The 21,040-nt window shown below is 47.8% G+C and overlaps 1 protein-coding gene across 3 annotated transcripts in view; it reads right to left on the reverse strand.

Moving 5' to 3' along the window:
• Nucleotides 1-1,605: 1,605 nt before the first annotated feature.
• The window catches only part of URB2 (URB2 ribosome biogenesis homolog), a 28,352-nt gene continuing 8,917 nt past the window's right edge, over nucleotides 1,606-21,040 (reverse strand). For 2 of the 3 annotated variants that reach the window (XM_049645056.1, XM_049645057.1), the window contains exons 5-10: nucleotides 16,702-16,862; nucleotides 14,709-14,819; nucleotides 12,708-12,950; nucleotides 9,489-9,576; nucleotides 6,023-6,162; nucleotides 1,606-2,064 (exon numbers count right to left, since the gene is read on the reverse strand). In XM_049645056.1, the coding sequence (XP_049501013.1) occupies nucleotides 1,867-2,064; nucleotides 6,023-6,162; nucleotides 9,489-9,576; nucleotides 12,708-12,950; nucleotides 14,709-14,819; nucleotides 16,702-16,862 (941 nt within the window). In that variant the 3' untranslated portion in view covers nucleotides 1,606-1,866. Of the gene's footprint in view, nucleotides 2,065-6,022; nucleotides 6,163-9,488; nucleotides 9,577-12,707; nucleotides 12,951-14,708; nucleotides 14,820-16,701; nucleotides 16,863-21,040 lie in introns of those variants that run through there. The other variant, XM_049645059.1, reaches the window with a different exon arrangement.

Raw genomic sequence — 21,040 nt, forward strand, 5'->3', positions numbered from 1 at the left:
AAATATCCCAATTGAGAAACAGGCTAATATTACATAAGAAACATAATTACATAAACATGGTCTATATAAAAAATAAAAACGGTAAATATGAAAAATGTATAAGCTCTTGGTAGCTAAAGAAATTGAAGAGAAAATAACGTATCTCTATCAAGGAAGCATAAAACCAAGAAAATCAATTACATTAAACTTGATTCACTAGTAAGAAAATAAATTAGTACACTTTCTGGAAGGCAGTTTGGTAATATTTATATAAATCTTTAAAAGTGAATAGGATTCAAAAAAAATTTTTTTTAATGTCTATTTGTTTTTGAGAGACAGAGCATGAGTGGGGTAGGGGCAGAGAGACAGGGAGACACAGAATCTGAAGCAGGCTTCAGGCTCCAAGCTGTCAGCACAGAGCCCAACGCAGGGCTCGAGCCTACGAACCAAAAGATCATGACCTGAGCTGAAGTCGAACACTTAATCGATTGAGCCACGCAGGTGCCCATGAATAGGATTTTTTTTTTTTTTTTTTTTTTTAATGGGGCAACTGGGTGTCTCGGTTGGTTAAGCATCCGACTTCAGCTCAGGTCATGATTATAGGGTTCGTGAGTTCAAGCCCTGCATTGGGCTCTCTGTCAGTGCAGAGCCTGCTTTGGATCCTCTGTCTTCCTTCTCTCTCTGCCCCTCCCCTGCTCATTCTTTCTCTCAAAAATAAACAAACATTAAAAAAATATTTAAAAAAACTAAATAAAACAAAGCAGAAACAAAAACAAAACCTGGATAGGACGTTTTGACCAACAATACAACTATGGGAGATCATCTTACGGAAGTAACGACAGAAGGAAAGGGTCAGCTGCCAGCACCATCTGTAAAAGGAAGTTTAGGAAGATCCTGATGTCTAACCAGGGAAGATTTATTAAGTTGAACAACTGTATCTACTCAATGGACTACTATGTAGCCATGAAAAAGTGTGTCAAATGTCTTCATAGACCCAAAGATGTTACTGCAATAGGGAAAAAGCGAGGCAACTAAAACAAAACAAAATTGTATTTAAGATCCAATTTGGCAACTATATATTTACTTACACGAACATCTAGACAGACGCACGGGGATGAAAATAAGGTACTCATGATGACACATACTGTCCGTGTAGCCGATACTAGGAGTGTTCTAAATTTTTTTCTTTTTCTTTTCTGAGGTAGCCACAATAAAATATATTGCTTAAGTACCTTAAGAAGACGATTAAGAGTATTTCTTAGACTGAACAGAAAAAGAAATTCTAGAAGAAACTTCAGAGAGCGGGAGCAGGAAGAGCAGGCGAAGAAGGGAGCCCTAGAGAGGTCCACGCCCGTGACACAGGCTGACCACCCCCACTTGGAGCAGGGGCCTCCACTAACGCCGGGTCTCGAAGCTCTGACATTTCCCGGCTCCATCAGAAGGTATACTCCGAGGGAAGGTAGATCAGGGACAGTTCAAGTATACTTCCCAAGTTACCTGAAGAACATAAAAGGCGATGATATTTACCGGGGACTTAATTACACAGCCATGTACCTACATAGTGTCCAGTGGGGAGAACAGACATCAACCCCCTAGACGACAGAGACAAGAACCACATTTGGAACATCCACAATGACCATTTTTTATTAAATTCGCCTTATTCCAGGGTCAATTATCAGGATTCCACAGCAATACATACTGCATAAAAAGACACGTTAAAAAAATATTCAGTTTGCAAAACATGGCTGTAGAGTGTGTATTACATAAACCCACATTATCTCAACATTACAAATTAGGACGTCTGAAGTCTTTCATTCTCCAACTCTTTCAGAGCAGAGGGCCAAAGCCGCCGCACAGGAACACTGGCAGCACCTCTGGAACACAGCTTCAGGCGGCGTATCTTCTCTCGCCTTCACGTTTCGCCTTGTGGTACTTCGCATAATCGTTGTACAGCTCCTTAAAGATGTCTCTCACTCCCGGCTGCAGTGAGACCCGCAGGAACTGGACGTCTGGCTCAATGCAGAGGTCCAGGATCAGGTAAATGCCCTCCTGCAGGAGATCTTTCACCGCCGGATACAAGGTGACCTGGAAAAGGAGGACATGCCCCTCCGTCAGAGCAAACACACAGAGAACAAGCCCTCGGACAGCCCTACCCTAGCAGGAATTTCCACTTCGGCCCCCAACGTGGGGGCAACATTTTGCACATAAGTATTCGTATCTTAAAAAAAGTTTGTATTTTAGGGAAATAAAAGCCAACTCAAGTGACAAAAACCTGGAATAAAGCATCACAGAATCACAGAGGTAGCTTTGCATCTACCAGGGGCACATAAAAACTGGAATCCTTAAATTTAAAATCTTGTAAGAGCCACAAGCACATTGTGCCACATTCTTCAACCTGACCAATCACACTGGAAGCAACGCTAACGATGGGATAACGGCAGCGATGTTCACTACGTGACTGACTCTCACTCCCAGCCCCGGCACACACAGCAGGGCAGCCGGGGGGCGGGGGGCAAGGGGTAGGGGGCAGGCTCCAAAGCGCTGCAAACAGATCAGTGATAGGCCTAAGTCAGTAATTAGACCACATCACATCCAAATAAATCAGATGTGATTTATGATTACACCTAATGCATCTTTTTATTTCTACCAACAATAGCTCAATGGGACCTAAATTTCTAACATCCCCAGAATGGCCAGATCGGTCCTTGAGCCTAGAAAGGCCTTTCTTCCCTGAACTTCTGGGTTAACTAAAATCTGGGGCACAGCAGGAAGGCTGGGCAGTCGGCTCCACCTTGGCTACGTCGGATGTTGCACACAAACCCTCAGATCAGAGGTCCAGACTAATGTCTAGACAAACAGGCCAAGGGACCAGCTCTACTCGCGTCTGCCACACCCACTTAGGTTTCAGCTGAACCTGGTGCTCAACAGTCTGAATACCCCAGGAGCTGTAACCAAAACGAACAGGAAGGTTCTGGCAGACAGGTCTGGGATTTGGCAGATTCTTCAGAAATGTCTTGATGGCCTAAAAGAGTTAAACCGCAAACACGTCGCTTCTGGTGAGGACACACCGCATTAACTGGAAGTCTGAGTCACCAAAGCCACCGCTGGGACGCAATCTGTGGGGCCCGGGGGGCTCAGTCAATTAAAAGTGTCCGACTTTGGCTCAGGTCACAGTCTCACGATCTGTGGGTTCAAGCCCCGCATCAGGCTCTGTGCTGACAGCTCAGAGCCTGGAGCCTGCTTCAGATGCTCCTTCTCTCTCTGTCCTTCCCCCACTCGCGCTCTCTCTCTCAAAAATGAATAAACATTAAAAAAAAATTTAATAAAAAAAAATTTAAAGATGCAATTTGTTTCTGTCACTAAGATGGTGACAGAAGTTACGGTCATTTTCACACGATAGCTCAAAAACTTTCTGACAGATGATCGTCTTAAGTCTTACTGTTTACAGATGATAAGAACATTCAAGGACCGGGGCACCTGGGTGGCTCAGTCGGTTAAGTGCCCAACTTCAGCTCAGGTCATGATCTCATGGTTCCTGGGTTTGAGCCCCACATCAGGCTCTGTACTGACAGCTCGGAGCCTGGAGCCTGGAGCCTGCTTTGGATTCCGTGTCTCCTTCTCTCTGCCCCTCCCCTGCTTGCACTCTCAAGACTAAATAAACATTAAAAAAAAAACAAAAAACCACTCAAGGACTGAAGGTGGAGCTGTGATTTTACTGGAAGGTATTAGGGAATGAAGGAAAAAACAAAACGAAACAAACAAAAAACAAGTCCTGAATCGTACCAGCTGGGTGTGGACCCCTGTAAGTTCACCGCTCATTTATTCATCTACTCATCACTCACTAAACAAATAATTCTATCTCCAAAGGCAAAGAAAGTGAAATAACTGTCCCAGTGGCAGAACTGAGACCTGAACTCAGGCAGTCAGAGGCCAGGTCCTGTGAGTTCCACCGCCTCCTTGCATGGGGACTCAATAGTCAAAGGACAGCACGGGGCACACAGCTCTGCTGGGTCACAGGAAGGCCAGCAGCATCCAGCCGACACAACCACCTCGCGTCTTTGTGTTTCAAACAGCTTATTTATAAAACAAGGGGGGAAAAGTCAGTTTCTACTCCACCAGGATCACGGACCTATGAATGCACGAGTCTCTAAATCGCATAAAAGGACCTTATGCAGGATGGGCAGTACAAGCTATTTACTCTAGGCTATCAAAATAGACAGCTGTAAATTTGATCTATGGATAAAAGAGAAAAGTGGCTGTGATTTCCCTGGCACATCCCCACTGTGACACATTACTGCACGGAGGGTACAAGATCTGTAGGAACCGCTCAGGACATGCTCTCACCAGGTCACCTGCCCTAACCACTGTCAGGTCTTCACCCATACCCTCTCCTCATTTAGCTGTACCTGCTATCTAGCATTTAATTAAGCTTACCAATGTCTTTCTGGTCTGGAAAAGATTTACAGTGCTCAGTAGAAGCCTCTGACACATATGGAATATTTTCTTCATTACTTGAATTAAAAACTAAATGAAAGATAAGACGTAGACTCTTGCCAATGAATTCTAGGATGCTACAGCCTTAGAGAATTCCCAAGGCCTTGGGCTTTCCAGATTAAAAATAAAAAAATAACTGATGAGCATAAATTAGACATGAGTAATGAGGCCAGGAAATCAGAGACTTCTCATAAAGTAAATCTCAGAATAATAATTAGTGACTTAAGGGTTCAAATTATCACCTCCCTTCTTGGCCCTTAGTTACACGATATTACTAGCTCTCATCTTATTCTTCACTGAAACAGAAAATAACGCCAGCTTTTCTTTCTGCAAAAGCTTACATATTAATGACTTGGGTATTTGGGAAATACGAAGATTCTATAAAAATGCTAAGTAATTCCAAGGAAACCAAACCCGAAGCCCATCTCTCACTCAAAGGCTGACTTGAAGGGGTCTTCCCAGGTTGTCACCGCTCCTTCCCTGCCTGGGGGGGGACCCTATGCACACCCATGGGGCCGGACTGCACCCTGCAGGGGGTCCGCCCCACCCACACCCCATCTCCAACCCAAGTGCCCACCCACATGACAAGCATCTCCACTCACCGAGAGTAAGGCTAGTGTGTTTGAAAATTATTTTTATAATTAGACTCGCCCTGGAAAGGGGTCGAGATGAAAACGGATACAACACCAGATTTTCTGAGAAAGCTCATTCAACCCCATCTCCCTCGAGAAATCTCTAACGTGACAAGTTTACCAATGGTTTTAATGTTACTCTTACAAGATTTACAAAGGGGGGCTATTCTATAGAAAGCAATACAAACAATACAGATGTACATTTACACCTGCAAAAGTAGACAGATATACACACAAACACACTGGACTTCAAGCCTCTGACGTTCCATTTAAATACAGTTAGATACGAAGTCCTGTAGTGAACTTTACCACGTGGGTCACACAGGGCCTCGTGGAATTTTGAAAATAACACACTGACGTTCCAAAGTGAGATCACTGCTGAACAATGAATGAACCATCCACAATACTGAGTCAAAAAGTCAGATGAAATAAGACAAAAGTATTTCTGTTTGACGTAGTTGAATGCATCTGCCGCTGTCTCTACCCTGAGTGTCCGAGAGCAGCTGATTCACATGCACGATGCACTCCAAGAGAACTCCTACTGCTGGGGGTCCCGAGACCCCTCTTCCTGATCACCATTAAGCCTGACCCTATGCGAGCTCCTGTTCTTAAACCTGGGAGGCATTTCACCTTGCTTACTCCACAGACTAACCAAAACAGGCCCCGCGGCTTGTGTCGAAGCGAGAGGGGAGATCTGACGGTCCCTGGGCGCCTTCTGTGTACCAGACACCGCCAGCCCTCTGACCATCACCTCACTCGGTGGTCCCGGGCACCCTGCAGGGATGCTGCTGCGCCCGGAACACAGGCAGGAATGGTTTGGGACCGTCAGGCCAAAACGTCGCTTGCCACTGTGGTTGAGGAGCCCTTCTACAAAGGACTACAAATGAAAGCACCGGGTAAGAGTGAGCTCGGTTTACCTTCTGCACCTCCATGACATACTGGGCCACCATAAAGGGGGAGAACACCGTGAACTCTTCGGCCCGCGACGCGATGTGGCTGTACATCCTTGCCACCAGGCGGGCACACTCTAGGACCACCGACAGGCCATCTGTGCTTCCTGTGGAAGGAAAGTGTTTCCAAACCGGATTAGTCTAAAACACAGGCGTTTTGACCCTTCTAATGTTAAACATTTAACACAGCTGAAAATTATTCAAGTCTTCCCTTTTTTCCAAGACTCTTTAATTGGCTTATTTTGCAGACAGAATGAGGGAGACAATATATCCAAATATTTATATTATGAAGGAAAGAACACGTAACATAGTCAAGAGTATGTGGGTTTGTTTTTTAAGAAGCCTAGAACAATCAAGATTTTTTGAATGAAATCTGACTGCTATTGTATTTAAAAAGGAGATGGGGGTCTATATGTAAAGTATAAATTGAAAAATTATCTTTAAAAAACACTGTTTTGACATCATACGATTTTAAAGATCAGATGGCTTCATTAATTATGCCTTTGCCTGCTTATGTTTCAGAAATTGTGTAGGCAGATAGATATAAGACTCAGCTATCATTACTAGAGATCTTCCTATCATCCCTGATTTACTTTCGATTTCCTAGTTCTTTCCACCCTATGGTGCCAGGACCCCCAGGCCTTAACAAACTACTCTCAAGCGTTCTAACAACCTACCATGTCCCCAAGGCCCTGGTCACACCCGCTCCCCCAGGCCTTCACAATAGAGCCGGTGGGGAACCCCAACACATGCCAGAATGCCTTCCCCAACTTCCATTCAACAAGAAATATACCCATTTTTATAAAACTCTAGAAGCCACGAACAAATCTACAGCGACAAACAGATCAGTGGTTGGTAGGGGCAGAGGCCAGAGCAGGAATAGTCTACAAGAGGACTGTTCTGGGGACGATGCAAATACTCTGTATTTTGATTGTGTTTACCTATCAAAACTCATTCAGGACACCTGGGTGGCTTGGTCGGTTCGTGTCTGACTCTGGATTTTGGCTCAGGTCATGATCTCACAGTTTGTGGGATCGAGCCCCGTGTCAAGCCCACTTGGGATGCTCTCTCTCCCTCTCTCTACCCCTGCTCCACTTGTGTGCACTCTCTCTCTCAAAACAAAACCTCATTCATTTGTATACTTTAAACAGATGCAGCTTGTTACACTTATTTTACGACTCAATAAACTTGAGTTTTAGAATGCACAATGCCTTTTTTAAAACCTTGTTTATATGTACAAAACATCTTGAGTTTTTTCTAGATACAATGTAACTTTATGAAATTACGTAAATTTCTTCAAGTTTGAGAGAGAGAGAGAGAGAGAGAGAGAGAGAGGGAGAGGGAGAGAGAGTGCATGAGGGAGTGCACGCATACACGCATAGTGGGGGAGGGAGGGGCAGAGAGGGAGAATCTCAAGCAGGCTCCACGCTGTCAGCACAGAGCCCAATGCGGGGCTTGATCCCATGGCTGTGAGATCATGACCTGAGCCGAAATCAAGAGTTGGACCCTTAACCGACTGAACCACACAGGTACCCCCAAGTTATGTAAATTTCTAACATTCACTGGACACTTCAACACAAACGTACTTTAATGAAGCACTTGAATATCTACTACATACCGTTTCTTCCCTGTTTTCCCACGGCTCAGTACACATCCAGTTCACGTGAATACCTGGCGTGAATCATTTCAGCCACAGATTTCACGCGTGGTTATCACAAAGAGTGCATTGGATGCCAACAAGAACAGAGTACGTAGTTAAAATTCTACTTGGCTAATCTGTGAGCACATCAGAGAACCGGGTCTTGGGAGATGGGAGGTCACTGAGCCGCACCAGCACAGACATGGCAGAGCCACGCTCATGACCATGTCCCACGCCCCTCAGAACATAGGACAAAGGACACATTTTCAACCACATGCAGGGCACGCCCGAGGCAGTGTGTGCCCAGGGCTCTGCTCCCCCAGTGCTCAGCCAGGGGTGGAATAGGGCCTTCCCGACACTGCCATTTCCCATCTCCTGTGCAGGCGGATGTCACCTGAGTCACTAAAACAGGGGTTCTTCCTGCTGTGCTCAATCATGACTTCGGGAGCCCTGACACAGCGCCTCAGTTAGCCACCACCGACGGACCAAGGCTAGCACGGGAGACGGCACCCGTTTCCCAATCCTGCCCCTAAACACTCTCACAGTATCACACTGACACCAACATTACGTGGCTCCGCACCAGGCTGGGAGAAAGCACAACACCTCGTTATGCCACCGACTTATCTCAAAACCACGCAGAATAACCTCGGGAATTACATGCCCGCAGACCTCTTCTCTCTTCTCAACAGTTACTGAAATCTACGAGTCTGAACCCACGAACCCATTCAAGTGACTCACACTGGAGGGGGAGGAGCGGAGTACCATTCATTTGTTCCTAGTCCATCTACAACTGCGGCCCCAGGGTCTTCCCTGACACCCTGAGTTAGAGAGCCCTCTTTTGTGGTTCCAGAGCATTCCACCAGGTACCCACTCCTTGTGCTTAGCAGCACCTCGAACGCGAGGAGGCTGTTCCACACTATGCAAATTTGAAATAGCACAATACAGACTGCCTCAATTTATATGCAAATTTTTAAATAATGAGAATCTCCCCCAATTAGAAAGTTAGCAAGAAGCAACAACCTTCAAGGCTGACGACAAGCTGTACACGTCATTTGTGCTGTCACCGTGTGACAGTTCGCTTCAGCGGCGAACAAACACAGCCCTGCCACAACAAGCTGAAACGGTGACCTGCCCGACCCCATCCCTCTAATAAAATGGAGCAGCTCTGTAAATGCCTGTTCTTTTTCAGCTTCCCCATCAAACTGGGGACTCCTCCAGGGCAAGAATGGGATTGTACTCACTTTACATCCCCCTGGCCGCAAACACTTCTTGAATCTAGATGCTTTTCTTTTTCCCAGAAAAAGAACTATTTCAATTAAATCACAAATGCACTCACTGCTTTGGACACAGCAATAAATAAATAAATAAATAAATAAATAAATAAATAAATAAATAAATGTGACAGCTTGAAATTTTAAAACACTATTTGAGGTATTCATCTGCTGATCTGAATGTTTCTTATTTAAACTCAAGTGGGTGAGGGGCACCTGGAGAGCTCAGTCAACAGTTAAGTGTCTGACTTCGGCTCAAGTCATGACGTCATGGTTCGTGAGTTCAAGCCCCACATTGGGCTCTGTGCCGACAGTTCAGAGCCTGGAGCCAGCTTTGGATTCTGTGTCTCCCTCTCTCTCTGCCCCTCCCCCACTCACACTCGTCTCTCTCAAAAATAAGACATTTAAAAAAAAGTTTTAACTCAACCTGGTGGTTTTACTTTCAATAACATAGGAAACCAGAGACACCACAAGATAAACACATTTGAAATCATGTATCTGATACTGTTACTTTGACATTTACCTTTGTCTTTCTGCCTCCCTTCGTGCATAACTGAAAACACCAATCTATTAAAACAGTTCAAGAAAGAAGGGATGGCTTTCAGCATTACCTGGAATAATAGACAAAAGAATATAAACACATGTAAGTAACGTTATTTCAAGTTCTACTTTAAAGGTGCTCATATTTATTTCCTTTTTTGTTTGTTTCTTGAGACAGAGCACACAACTGAGTGAGGGGACAGGAAGAAGGGACAGAGAGAGGGAGAGAGAGAGGCAGGGAGAGAGAGAGGCAGGGAGAGAGAGAGAGAGAGAGGGAGGGAGAGACAGAGGGAGGGAGAGACAGAGGGAGGGAGAGAGAGGGAGGGAGGGAGAGAGAGGGAGGGGGAGAGAGGGGGAGGGAGGGAGGGAGGGAGAGAGAGAGAGAGAGAGAGAGAGAGAGAGAGGGAGGGTGCAGAGCCCAAAGCAGGACTCGAGCTCACCCAAAGCAGGACTGGCACTCATGAACCGTGAGATCATGACCTGATGCTTAACCAACTGTGCCACTCAGGTGCTCCTGATTTATTTCCTTCTTACCCATGTCGATCAGGATGCTCAAAAGAGTGTGGCTACCTCTTTTTTGCTTGCTTTCGGGGGAAATCGCTCACCCACCTTGACTCTTTAGCATTTGTTTTAATGGTTTGGGATAGGGTTTCTGTGCCTCAAAACTTTAGGAGTCTAATGGGGTGATCACCGTTTAGAATTTGCTCAATCTGTGTCTGTTATCGTAAACCGTTACTAATGCACTCTGGAAATGGGTAAAAGAAACAATAGCCAACATATTCAAATATAACTGCACTAGAAGGAGATGACATAAAGCAAATCCATTTAAAATAAGGATCAAAACTTCTCATTTTTTAGTGATGAAGAGGTCTGGCTAGAAAGTTATCTTGAAAAATGATACAAAAATTTTAATTTTTTTTTTCTTTTTTTTGAGGGTAGGGGGTAGAGGGCAGAGAGAATCTTAAGCAGGCACAGAGCCAGCTCAGGCCTCGATCTCACAACCATGAGGTCATGATGAGCTGAAATCAAGAGTTGGATGCCGTGGATGGAACTAGAGGGTATTATGCTAAGCAAAATGAGTCAAGTCAGAGAAAGATAAATGCCATACGACTTCAGTCAAATGAGGACTTTAAGACACAGAACAGATGAACACAAGGGAAGAGAAGCAAAAATAATATAAAAACAGGGAGGGGGACAAAACAGAAGAGACTCATAAATATGAAGAACAAACTGAGGGTTACTGGAGGGGTTGTGGGAGGAGGGATGGGCTAAATGGGTAAGGGACACTAAGGAATCTACTCCTGAAATCATTGTTGCACTATATGCTAACTAATTTGGAGGTAAATTAAAAAAAAAATTAAAAAAAGAAAGAGTTGGATGCTTAACCAACTGAGCTACCCAGGAGCCCCTATATTCAACCACTTTTAGATTGTGATCAAAACAACACGCTATCTCATAAAGCGACCATACGCTGCATGAGACTACTTAAATGAAGTAAAATAAAAATTCATTTCCTAGTCATACAGCTCCTAGGCCACATTTCAAGTGGTCAGGACACGCGTGGCCCGACTGCTGTGAACAATGCAGACACAGACCATGCCCCACAGTGCTTCAAAGATCTATGGGACATCACTGCTCTTTTCTCAGAATTCTGAGAATGAGCAAGAGTGAATCAAGTGTTGGGATTTTTTTCCTTTGGTATTAATTTATCCAACCAAATTCTTGACAGCATAACATCCCGTTCTTTACATCAAATTACTGACCTCACAGCATGCTCAGAAAGAACTCGTTTTTGCACAAGTATTCCAGAGCTTCATCAAACTTCCCAAGGACCCCTCATAATCCTCTATCATACTGCACACGGAGCCAGAGCCAGACTGAGTTCACACCCTGGCTTAATATGGCACCAGCTGCTGACCGGTCTGCTGGGCACTCTGGCTGAGGTGGCCTCATGCTGTCCCCTTGAGATTCACCTACGCAGACGCTAGCCTGGTGCTTTTGTCAACTCAACCATGCACACGGCCGACGGTGTGGTCACGCGCCATGTGGGCCCCGTCCCCCACCCTAACCCAAAGGCAGTGAGTGAGAGCCACTATCATCGGTCACATCACTCTTGATTGCGACACACCGTTATCCCTGTCAATTTTCTCCTTTCATTAAATGGTCTAATTCCGCTACATGATCATTTGTTAATGGTTCCGCGGGAGGTTCCCACAGCTTTCTAATATTGCTTTTCATCAACTGCATGGAATCCTACATCTTTTGCGAGATCGGCAATTCCAGCTTATAACTGATTTGTACTACGTGCACGCCATACGGTCACATTAAAAAAAAAATCTAACCATCAGCAGAGAGATCTAAAACAAAATGCTCACAAGACAACCGGGGACAAAGGCAACTGTTCAGTGGGGAAGGGCTGGAGTAAGGCCCAACGTCACGAGTGCTTAGTCTACCAGAGAACTTTTTTTAAAAAACTACATTGCTCTCAGGTCTCTAACTCGAGGACATGAAAACACTTAAAAATATTTGCCTGCGTCTGTGTCTATGTGCACACAGCGTGTCTGTAAGTTCCCACACATCCCATGGATTAGCACTGGTGCACTGGGAAAAACACAGGCCAGACAATAATCCTGTAGCTAAGGTTTAGACTCAGCTGGGTGACTTTGGCCAAATCCCTTAGCAGCTCCCAGCCTCAGTTCCTTTACCAACAGAATGAACTCCCATCTACTTTACGTGCTTGCTGTAAGGGTGAAGTGAGACACAGAGCAAATGTTCAGTACAGGTCGGCTGAACTGGAATCTTTTCTATGGGACGTTTAGTTTAATTTCAAAGGTGGTATACTATAAAACTGGAACTCCGGATGCCTCACTCCCTACACCCACCTGAGTCACAAACCTGTAAAGAGACCTAAGCAAGTGAGTGACATTTAGATATGCGACCTGCAAAAAGAGAATAATTCGTAACGAGCTTCCTTAAATAGCTAGTACACAAACGCCGTTCCAAGCGTCAGACCCAACAAAGATGAAACTCAAACAGCCTGGTGTGAAGATCCAACATTTTTGTGCCTGAGAAACCACTGTGTCCCTGGAAAGTACCGGAGTTCAGAAGTTTGCTTAGCAGGTCACCATTTTTATCGTCCTCCCGCAGTGGGGCTCTCTCTTGCTGCTTTTCTGCCGCCTGGCACCCTGCCCCACCTCCTCACCTTCGGGTGACACTGCAGGATGGAAAAGAGCACGTTGTGCGTCCTCAGGAAGATGCTCCCATACTCAGGGGGCTTCAGGTGGTCCAAGGGCACGGTGAGCAGGATGCTGAAGGCCAGGCTGACGTGGTGCGGGTTGCCGATGGTCCCCTCCCCCCGTCGCAGCAAGGCTGCGAGCACGTCCAAAATGGACTCCACCACCGCCAGGGGCACAGTCTGCTCCCGACAAGCCTCTCGGTTTTGCAGCTACAGAAAAAGACAGAAGAAAGGAGAGAAAATGAAGGTGATGCTCTACAGAGAAAATACAAGTGAAGTAGACGGAGGTAAGAACTAAAGCGACAGCGGTAAGAATGTCCAAAATGAACTGATATGGTCAGAGGCATCCTTCTGAGGAGAGCAGGAGCCCAGTGTTCCATCTCCAACAGCGACCCACGGTGGGACTCTTTGTTGGACTCATCGACCACAAAGAGAACTAATCCCTTATAAGGACTGACTCCTCCAATTTGTCAGAACAAGGAAACTTCACACCAGATACACCTAATAATATTTTCCCAAAAAGATCAATAGTTCTACGTATCTTTAAATTAAAGTTTCTTTGTTACATATCTTAAAAATCAGCTCCAGGGGGCACCTGGGTGGCTCAGTCGGTTAAGCGTCCGACTTCAGCTCAGGTCACGATCTCACGGCCCGTGAGTTCGAGCCCCGTGCCGGGCTCTAGGCTGATGGCTCAGAGCCTGGAGCCTGCTTCAGATTCTGTGTCTCCCTCTCTCTCTGACCCTCCCCCATTAATGCTCTGTCTCTCTCTGTCTCAAAAATAAATAAAACGTTAAAAAAAAAAAAATTAAAAAAAAAAAATCAGCTCCAGATGTTTGATTATTGTTCTAGAGAATAAAGAGAATGGACTCAAAATGATGAGGGGCAACTCAAGGTCTGACCTACGTAAGCTGGGAGAGCTCACCAGTGACCCTCTTCCTCACGCTGCCATGTGTCACCAGCAGCCCTGCTGGGGCCTCTCACAGCGCCCATCTGCCTGGGGACACCGGCTGTGCTGACTTCATGCCGTTAGATTTACAAGCGTGCATATTAATGCAGCCCTACTGTGCACAGCACCAACACTGACCATGCACCGCACGAGCCCCTCTTCCCTCCAGCCGTCACTCTCCCTCCTGGTCCCCACTACACGCACTGGGGAAAGATGAGGGTCACCCACCAAATGCAGATTCCCAGGAAAACGAAGAAGCAACAGACCAGAACCCAGAACATTAAGTCCACTCCTTAGGTCCTTCTGCCCTGAGAATGTGCTAACCCAAGCCAATTCTCTCAGGTAGCACAAGAGACTTACAGAGGGTGATGATGTCGAAACAGATATGGCTCTTTTGAACCCCAGTGCAAGGATAGTGACTGGAGACTCTAGAGGGCAGAAACACTGGGACAGTCCCAATCGAGACGAGGGTTTTGTGCTGGTCAAACAGAAAGTCATGGGACTGCCCCACGTGTCCACCAGGTGCCAAAATCTAACAATCGGGTGCGACTGTGATAATAATCTATCTGCAACACTACTATCCCATTCTATAAAGCCACTTTCCTCTCACTGTATCACACACTGTAAATGTACACACACCCCTGCAAATGAATGAATGCACTAAACTGACCCCAGAATTTGTGGGGACAAAAGAAAGCCCCACAATTCCTTCTCATCTCATCTACTTTAAACAGGCTTCCACAGGAGCCCCATCTGATTGCTGCGTGCCTTCCTGTACCGCCCGCCAAATGCTGCCCGAGGCTCCCCGACACACCTGCACACCGCCGCTGCACCCCATCTGCAGGGGACACACAACAGCGCGGACGGCACAGGCACGGACAGAAAAGCGCTCTGCCGGCAGCTGTCTTCAGGACGCGGCGCCCAGAAACACACTCTGCATAAAGCCAGAGACGGCAGAAGCCAAAACGCGGCCTACAGGAACAGGGGTGAAGAGTCAGAGGGCATGACCCAGGGGGACTCACAGTCAGAGCCGTGACTATCTGGGGGCTCGCACACCAGAACAGACTCGCTTTCTCTCCGCCGAGTGGGCAGCTCAGGAGCAACTTGATCAGTGTGATGGCTGACAAAGTGGCCTGAGGGGGGGGAAAAACACAAAGTTAGCAGAAACGGCCAGCTCTCTCCTAACAAGTCTATCTTGGGAAGAAGCCGGGTCATGGGCGCTAAAGAGATACAGCAGGGCCCGTTAGCACCCCGGTGTCACGGGCATGGACCAGACCTGGTTTAAGGCTAAATCCTGAGGGGGAGGCCCTTTCCACCCTGAAGCAATCAGGAAATAAAGAAGATGAGCCCAACTGTGGCAAAGTAGAGGCCTTTGCAGTAGCATCTCACTAAACCAAGCAGGCAAAGGCACCAAGAGAGTAAAATAAACAAGGCCACAGATCGGTGCAGCAACCTAATTACACAGACCTCGTCTCGTCCAGATGTTGTGGAAAGAGGCAACGAGCCGTAAGTCACCTGTACAAGAATCGTATGTGCTCCTGGGGAAAAGGAGGAGCCAGGGGAAAACACGGACACAGTGAAACCATTAGATTAGGTGCTACGATTACAGGTGATGGTTTTAAACCAGGAGAAGGAACTCTGTGGGAAAGGAACTCACTTTAGCGAGTGCCTATGTCAACAAACGTCTGACCCTAGGCTGGCATTTTACACCATCGATTTCAGCCTCATGCCGGCCCTTCCTCCCCTAACCCCGGGGCCCCACAAACCCATACAATTCTGGCCTCTGCCCTTTGCTCTCCCTCTCCCTCTCCCTCTCTCAAGCCCTGACCAGCCACGCCCCTACACACTGCCACACCCCGAGGTAGCCCCGCCCCCTGCCCCCGCTCATCTTCTCTATTTCCTGATTGCTTGAGGATGGAAAGGGCCTCACCCTCTCTCCCACCCACCTGTACCCACCAAGGGCCTGCCCACTGGCGCCTCCCTCGCTGTCCACCTTCTCACACCCACACAACCTCTGCCCTGCTGCGCACACAACACCCTCCTCCCTGTCTCCATAGCAACGTCCCCCCCAGCCAAATCCTCTCTGGCCCTGAATGTTCAGCCTCCAGTCTTGCCTCCTCTGTAAACCAGCCTCTGACTGAGACTGACCCTTCTCAACGCTGGGGCCCAATCATGCTGCACGTGCACACGATGGAAACTTCCAGAGGGGCAAGTGCCACGGCCACATAGCAGTGGCCCTGGTCCAGCCTGGGCCTCTTGCTCACGCACGAGAGACGTGAGCTCTCCCGCTGCCCCTCTGTGGCCTCAATTACCCTCTCCAGCTCTCTTCCCATCCAAATCAAAACCGAAGCCAGTGTGCTGATTACAACCACAAGTCAAGAAGCCACTCATGAGGCAGAGAAAGCTCAGAACCAGAAGGCATGGGCTGCACGGCTGGCTCTGTGGCATTCTTCCTCCTGTGCGAGCAGGGACAGCTGACCAGTCCAGTGCACACGGCTGTTTGGCAGAAATTCCAGCACGTAAGCTCCATGCAGAGGCTCTCCAAAATATGTGATGCCAAATGCAAATGCAGGGCTCCATTAGCAACCACCAAATACACAAAGTGCAAAGGACTGCAGGGCAGCTTGCCGATCAGAGCGATTCTCAAACGGGATCGGGCCCATGTGACCGAATCAGTTTTTAAACAGTATGACGGGAGATGTCTTAAGCAAAGAATGAGCAGAATTTAGCTTTTTTATACGCCAAAATTACGAGGATGCTACGTTTAATATTTCATATGATAGCACACAGAGTTGTACTTTGAAAAAGTTCCCCTTTGAAAACTAAGGCCCCTTACACTAAGGCCCCAGGCCTCTCTGCAGGCCACGGTTCCCTCCGTAAAACCCCCTGGCCCAGTCTCTACCAGGTAGATTTTGCGTGTTCATTTCCAGGGGTGATACCACAACTTGAATAAGTTTTCCCTTCGAGCGGATTATCATTTATGCCCCTGCCATACAAGGGAGAACGGGTACCCACCTGCACATCTCCTTTCCACACGTTACTGACGTCTAATCCTTGGAGAACATACCGCATCACCATCCTCAAGTCCTCTGTCGTCCCAACTTCTAACATTTGGGTCAACAAGGCTCCCAAATGAGGCTCCAAGTCCTGAATTATCTGACCCGAAACTGCAGGATCTGTGCAGAAAAGAAACCCAAACGGCTAAGATGTGACAGGAAAGGGGCAGGTGAAATACACCAGAGTAACCACATGATGGAACAGGGTCCCAGCCGGTGAAAGTCACCATTTGAGGGGTGTGGAAATACTCGTGGGGCGTGTGGCACAGTGTGACCGCGCTCTCCCGCACACGGCTGACCTGTGCAGAGCACACACAGCGCGGGGGGTCGAGGACGACAGCGGTTAGCAGTGCTTCACGCCGGACTCTGCACGCGGGTGACTGCTACTTTCTCTACGTGCTTTTCGACGTTCCTTGTACGGGCAAACCTCAGAGATACGACAGGATTGGCTCCAGATCACCGCCAGGAAGCAAGGGTCGCAATCAAGTGAATCCAATGAATTTTCTGGTTTCGCGGCACAGATAAAAATTAGGTTTCCGCTATGCTGTCGTCTATTTGGTGGACAACAGCATTACGTCCAAAATGCGATGCACATACCTTCATTTAAAAATACTTTTTCCGTGAGGCACCCGGGTGGCTCAGTCGCTTAGGCGTCTCACTTGGGCCCAGGTCATGATCTCACGGTTCATGGGTTTGAGCCCCGTGTCGGGCTCTGTGCTGACAGCTCAGAGCCTGGAGCCTGTTTCAGATTCTGTGTCACCCTCTCTCTGCCCCTCCCCCACTTGCACTCTGTCTCTCTCTCTCTCTCTCTCTCTCTCTCTCTCAAAATTAAATACGCATAAAAAAATATATTAAAATAAATAGATAAAAATATTTTTGGGGCGCCTGGGTGGCTCAGTTGGTTGAGCATCTGGCTTCGGCTCAGGTCATGATCTCAGGGTTCCTGAGTTCGAGCCCCGTGTCGGGCTCTGTGCTAACAGCTCTGAGTCTGGAGCCTGCTTCGGATTCTGTGTTTCCCTCTCTCTCTGCCCATCCCCCACTCATGTTTTGTCTCTGTCTCTCAAAAAATAAATAAATGTTAAAAAAAAATTTTTTAAAATACTTTTTTGCTAAAAAATGCTAACCACCATCTGAGCTTTCAGTGAGTCATAATCACTGATCACAGATCATCATAACAAATGTAACAACAAAATAAGTTTGAAATATTGCAAGATTTACCAAAATGTGACAGTCACGAAGTGAGCAAATGCTGTTGGAAAAACGGTGCCAACAGACTTGCTCAAGCAAGGTCGCCACAAACCTGCACACTATGAAAAATGGGAGTATCTGTGAAGTTCAATTAAGAAAACTGCAATGAGGGAGGGCGCCTGGGTGGCTCAGTAGGTTGGGCATCCAACTTCAGCTCAGGTCATGATCTTGCAGCTCCTGAGTTCAAGCCCCACATTGGGCTCTGTGCTGGCAGCTTAGAGCCCGTAGCCTGCTTCAGTTTGTCTCTCTTTCTCTCTGTCCCTCCACCGCTTATGATCTCTCTCTCTCAATATGAATAAACATTTAAAAAAAATTTTTTTTTTTAAGAAAAGTGCAATGACGGGGGGTGCCTGGGGGGCTTAGTCGGTTAAGCGTCCGACTTCGGCTCAGGTCATGATCTCTCCATCTGTGAGTTCGAGCCCTGCATCAGGATCTGTGCTGCTGAGAGCTCAGAGCCTGGAGCCTGCTTCAGCTTCTGTGTCTCCCTCTCTCTCTCTGCCCCTCCCCCACTCGTGCTCTGTGTGTGTGTGTGTGTCTCTCTCTCTCTCTCTCTCAAAAATAAATAAATGTTAAAAAAAAAAAAAAAGAAAAGTGCCATGAAACAAGGTGTTCCCATATTCTTTTACAAAATCAGTAGGGACACAGGAGCGGCGTGGCACTTTTAGAGACATGAAAAGAACTCCAAACTTCCGGGTCTGCCTGTCGCAATCATCAGGCTGCTTCCCACTTAACGTGGGAAGGCCTTCTGATGTCGCCACGGCAGACTGGTCCCCCAGGTCAGGGCATTCAAGGCCCTCTATAATCTGAACCCAGCCTACCTTCCCAGCCACATTTCGGCTCACAGACTATTCCACGTTGCCAGAATACTTTCCCAGTCTTCGCTCGCTACATAAGCATCAGGGGTGGAGGGGACCACAGGCTTTGATGGATAAAGACCTCAGCCCCAGCGTCCAACAAGGTGTAAGATCCTGGACCCCTGAGCTCTCCGAACCTCCATTCCCTCACCAGTGAAATGGGCAGAACCGCACCAACTCCTGTGGTTGGCAAATGAAGGAAAGAGCAGCGCGGGGCATCTGCCGTGCGGAGGGCTCGGCATCAGCACCCCCACCGTCTCCGCCTACCCCACCTACTCTTCGAAGGCCACTGCTTTCTGACGGTTTGCCCGCACACGCTCTAACCCACGGTCCCCAGGTCCGGGGTCCCGGAGAACGCTGCACCGTTCTGCGATCTGTGTGAACACCTGCTTACTTGATTACGCAGGTCAAAATCAACACTGCAGGGGCACGGGGGTGGCGCAGTCGGTTAATCGTTCGACTTTTGGTTTCAGTTCCAGTCATGATCTCACAGTTCGTGAAATCGAGCCCCGCAGAGGGCCCTGCGCCGACCAGTGGAGTCTGCTTGGGATTCTCTCTCTCTCTGCCCCTCCCTTGTGCGCACCCGCATTCTCTCTCTCTCAAAACAAATAAACTTAAAAAAAAAAAAAAAAAAAAAAAATCAACACCGCATTCATCTCCAGAGTAGGATGTGGTTCCACGTGTGTATGGAGCATTTGTAAAAGCGACGGTTTCTCATAACTGAATTGAGGCAGCCCTCAGTAGGCACTCCTTCCCCTCTTACTCCAATCCCTCTTCTAGACAAAGTCTAGCAGCTCAAGGAGAGGAGGCCCGGACCCAACAGCAACGCCTGAGCCTGCGGTCTGAGGGACAGTGGGGCAGGCGGCCTCGGTCCCCCGATTGCCACAACAGAGGCTCTGTCCCTGGGGTTCTAACCCTCAAGTGCAGGGACACACGGTCAGGACCTCGAGTCCCCCTCAGGTCGAGAGGGTTGGAGGGAAAGAGACACACACGATATTCTGTATAACAAAGGGGAAGAGGGGCCAGAGCTTCAGGCCACACGCTGCCATTTCTTGGATCACTCGCTTAGGACACTGTAACCAGTGTTCGTCAAAGACTAAAATTCTAGCCTCCCCTAAGGTGAACACCGTTCCCTAAAAGAATCGCTGACAGAGTAAGATAGAACATGTGACACCAAAGCCTTTTCGGTCAATCCACAGTCAAGGCAGGGACAGAGAGGCTATTGAAAGGGAGACAGCGGCAGTGTTATTCTGGCCTCAACACTCCAGTTCTGGCTCTGGTCCGGGCGGCTCCGCTTCCTACAAGGTCCTACTAAACGCTTTTGTGTCTGATCACGCCTGCAGCCCCAGCTGCGGCTCCCTCCCGCCTGTCACAGCTTTTCCTCCGGGACACAGAAGCCGGCATGCCTTCTGGGGGCTACGCCCGGCCGACACGCTCCCCAGTCTCACCTCTAAGGACTACCCTAACTAACCCCGACCCTCGGTAACAAAACCAAAAGAAAACCAACCCACGCCAACCTGAAACAGAGACAGAGGTGGCCCTTCGACCTCGGGGACAGCGGCTATCAAATGCTTCTGCACACAGCCGTTACGAGGTCTGTGGTCTTGACTGGCTGGCCCAGGAGGATGACATCAAACTAAAAGACCGTGAAGACAGCTAAGCTCCCGCCCAATTAGCACCCGCAGCCCGATGATGGCCGGGCATCACACTGAGACCCAGGGGTGGAAGTTCACTGAACTGCCTCGAGGAATTTTATGAGGTTCCCTATAAATTATTTGCGGTTTCTTCTTTGACTTGGCTTAACGTCGCCTTCGGTTACTAACGATGGCAGTGGAGATTGGACACGGGGAAGCCTACCCAGAATGAAATTTATATGTTAACCATCAGGGCCAGGACAGATAAAAGGTAAAAAAGATAAAGAGTAACAGATTTCAAAACTATAAACCAGAACAATCCCCCAAATAAGTAAAAAGCTAAGATGTCAAATAACATACCTACAAGGCCGCAATCTGTGTAGAAAACAGAACCGTGAGCTTTATACGGACAGAGAATGCAGACACTGGACATGAGTTCCTGGGAGCGGGGCAGTGGGGGGATTTTCTCACTGCCCACAGCATGTACCTTCCACAGTGAACAGCTGCTCCACGGGAGTGTGTGTGTGTGTGTGGGGGGGGGGGGGGGGGGGGGGGGGGGGGG

This window comes from Panthera uncia, chromosome D2 (assembly GCF_023721935.1).
Source record: "Panthera uncia isolate 11264 chromosome D2, Puncia_PCG_1.0, whole genome shotgun sequence".
NCBI classification, from domain to species: Eukaryota; Metazoa; Chordata; class Mammalia; order Carnivora; family Felidae; genus Panthera; species Panthera uncia.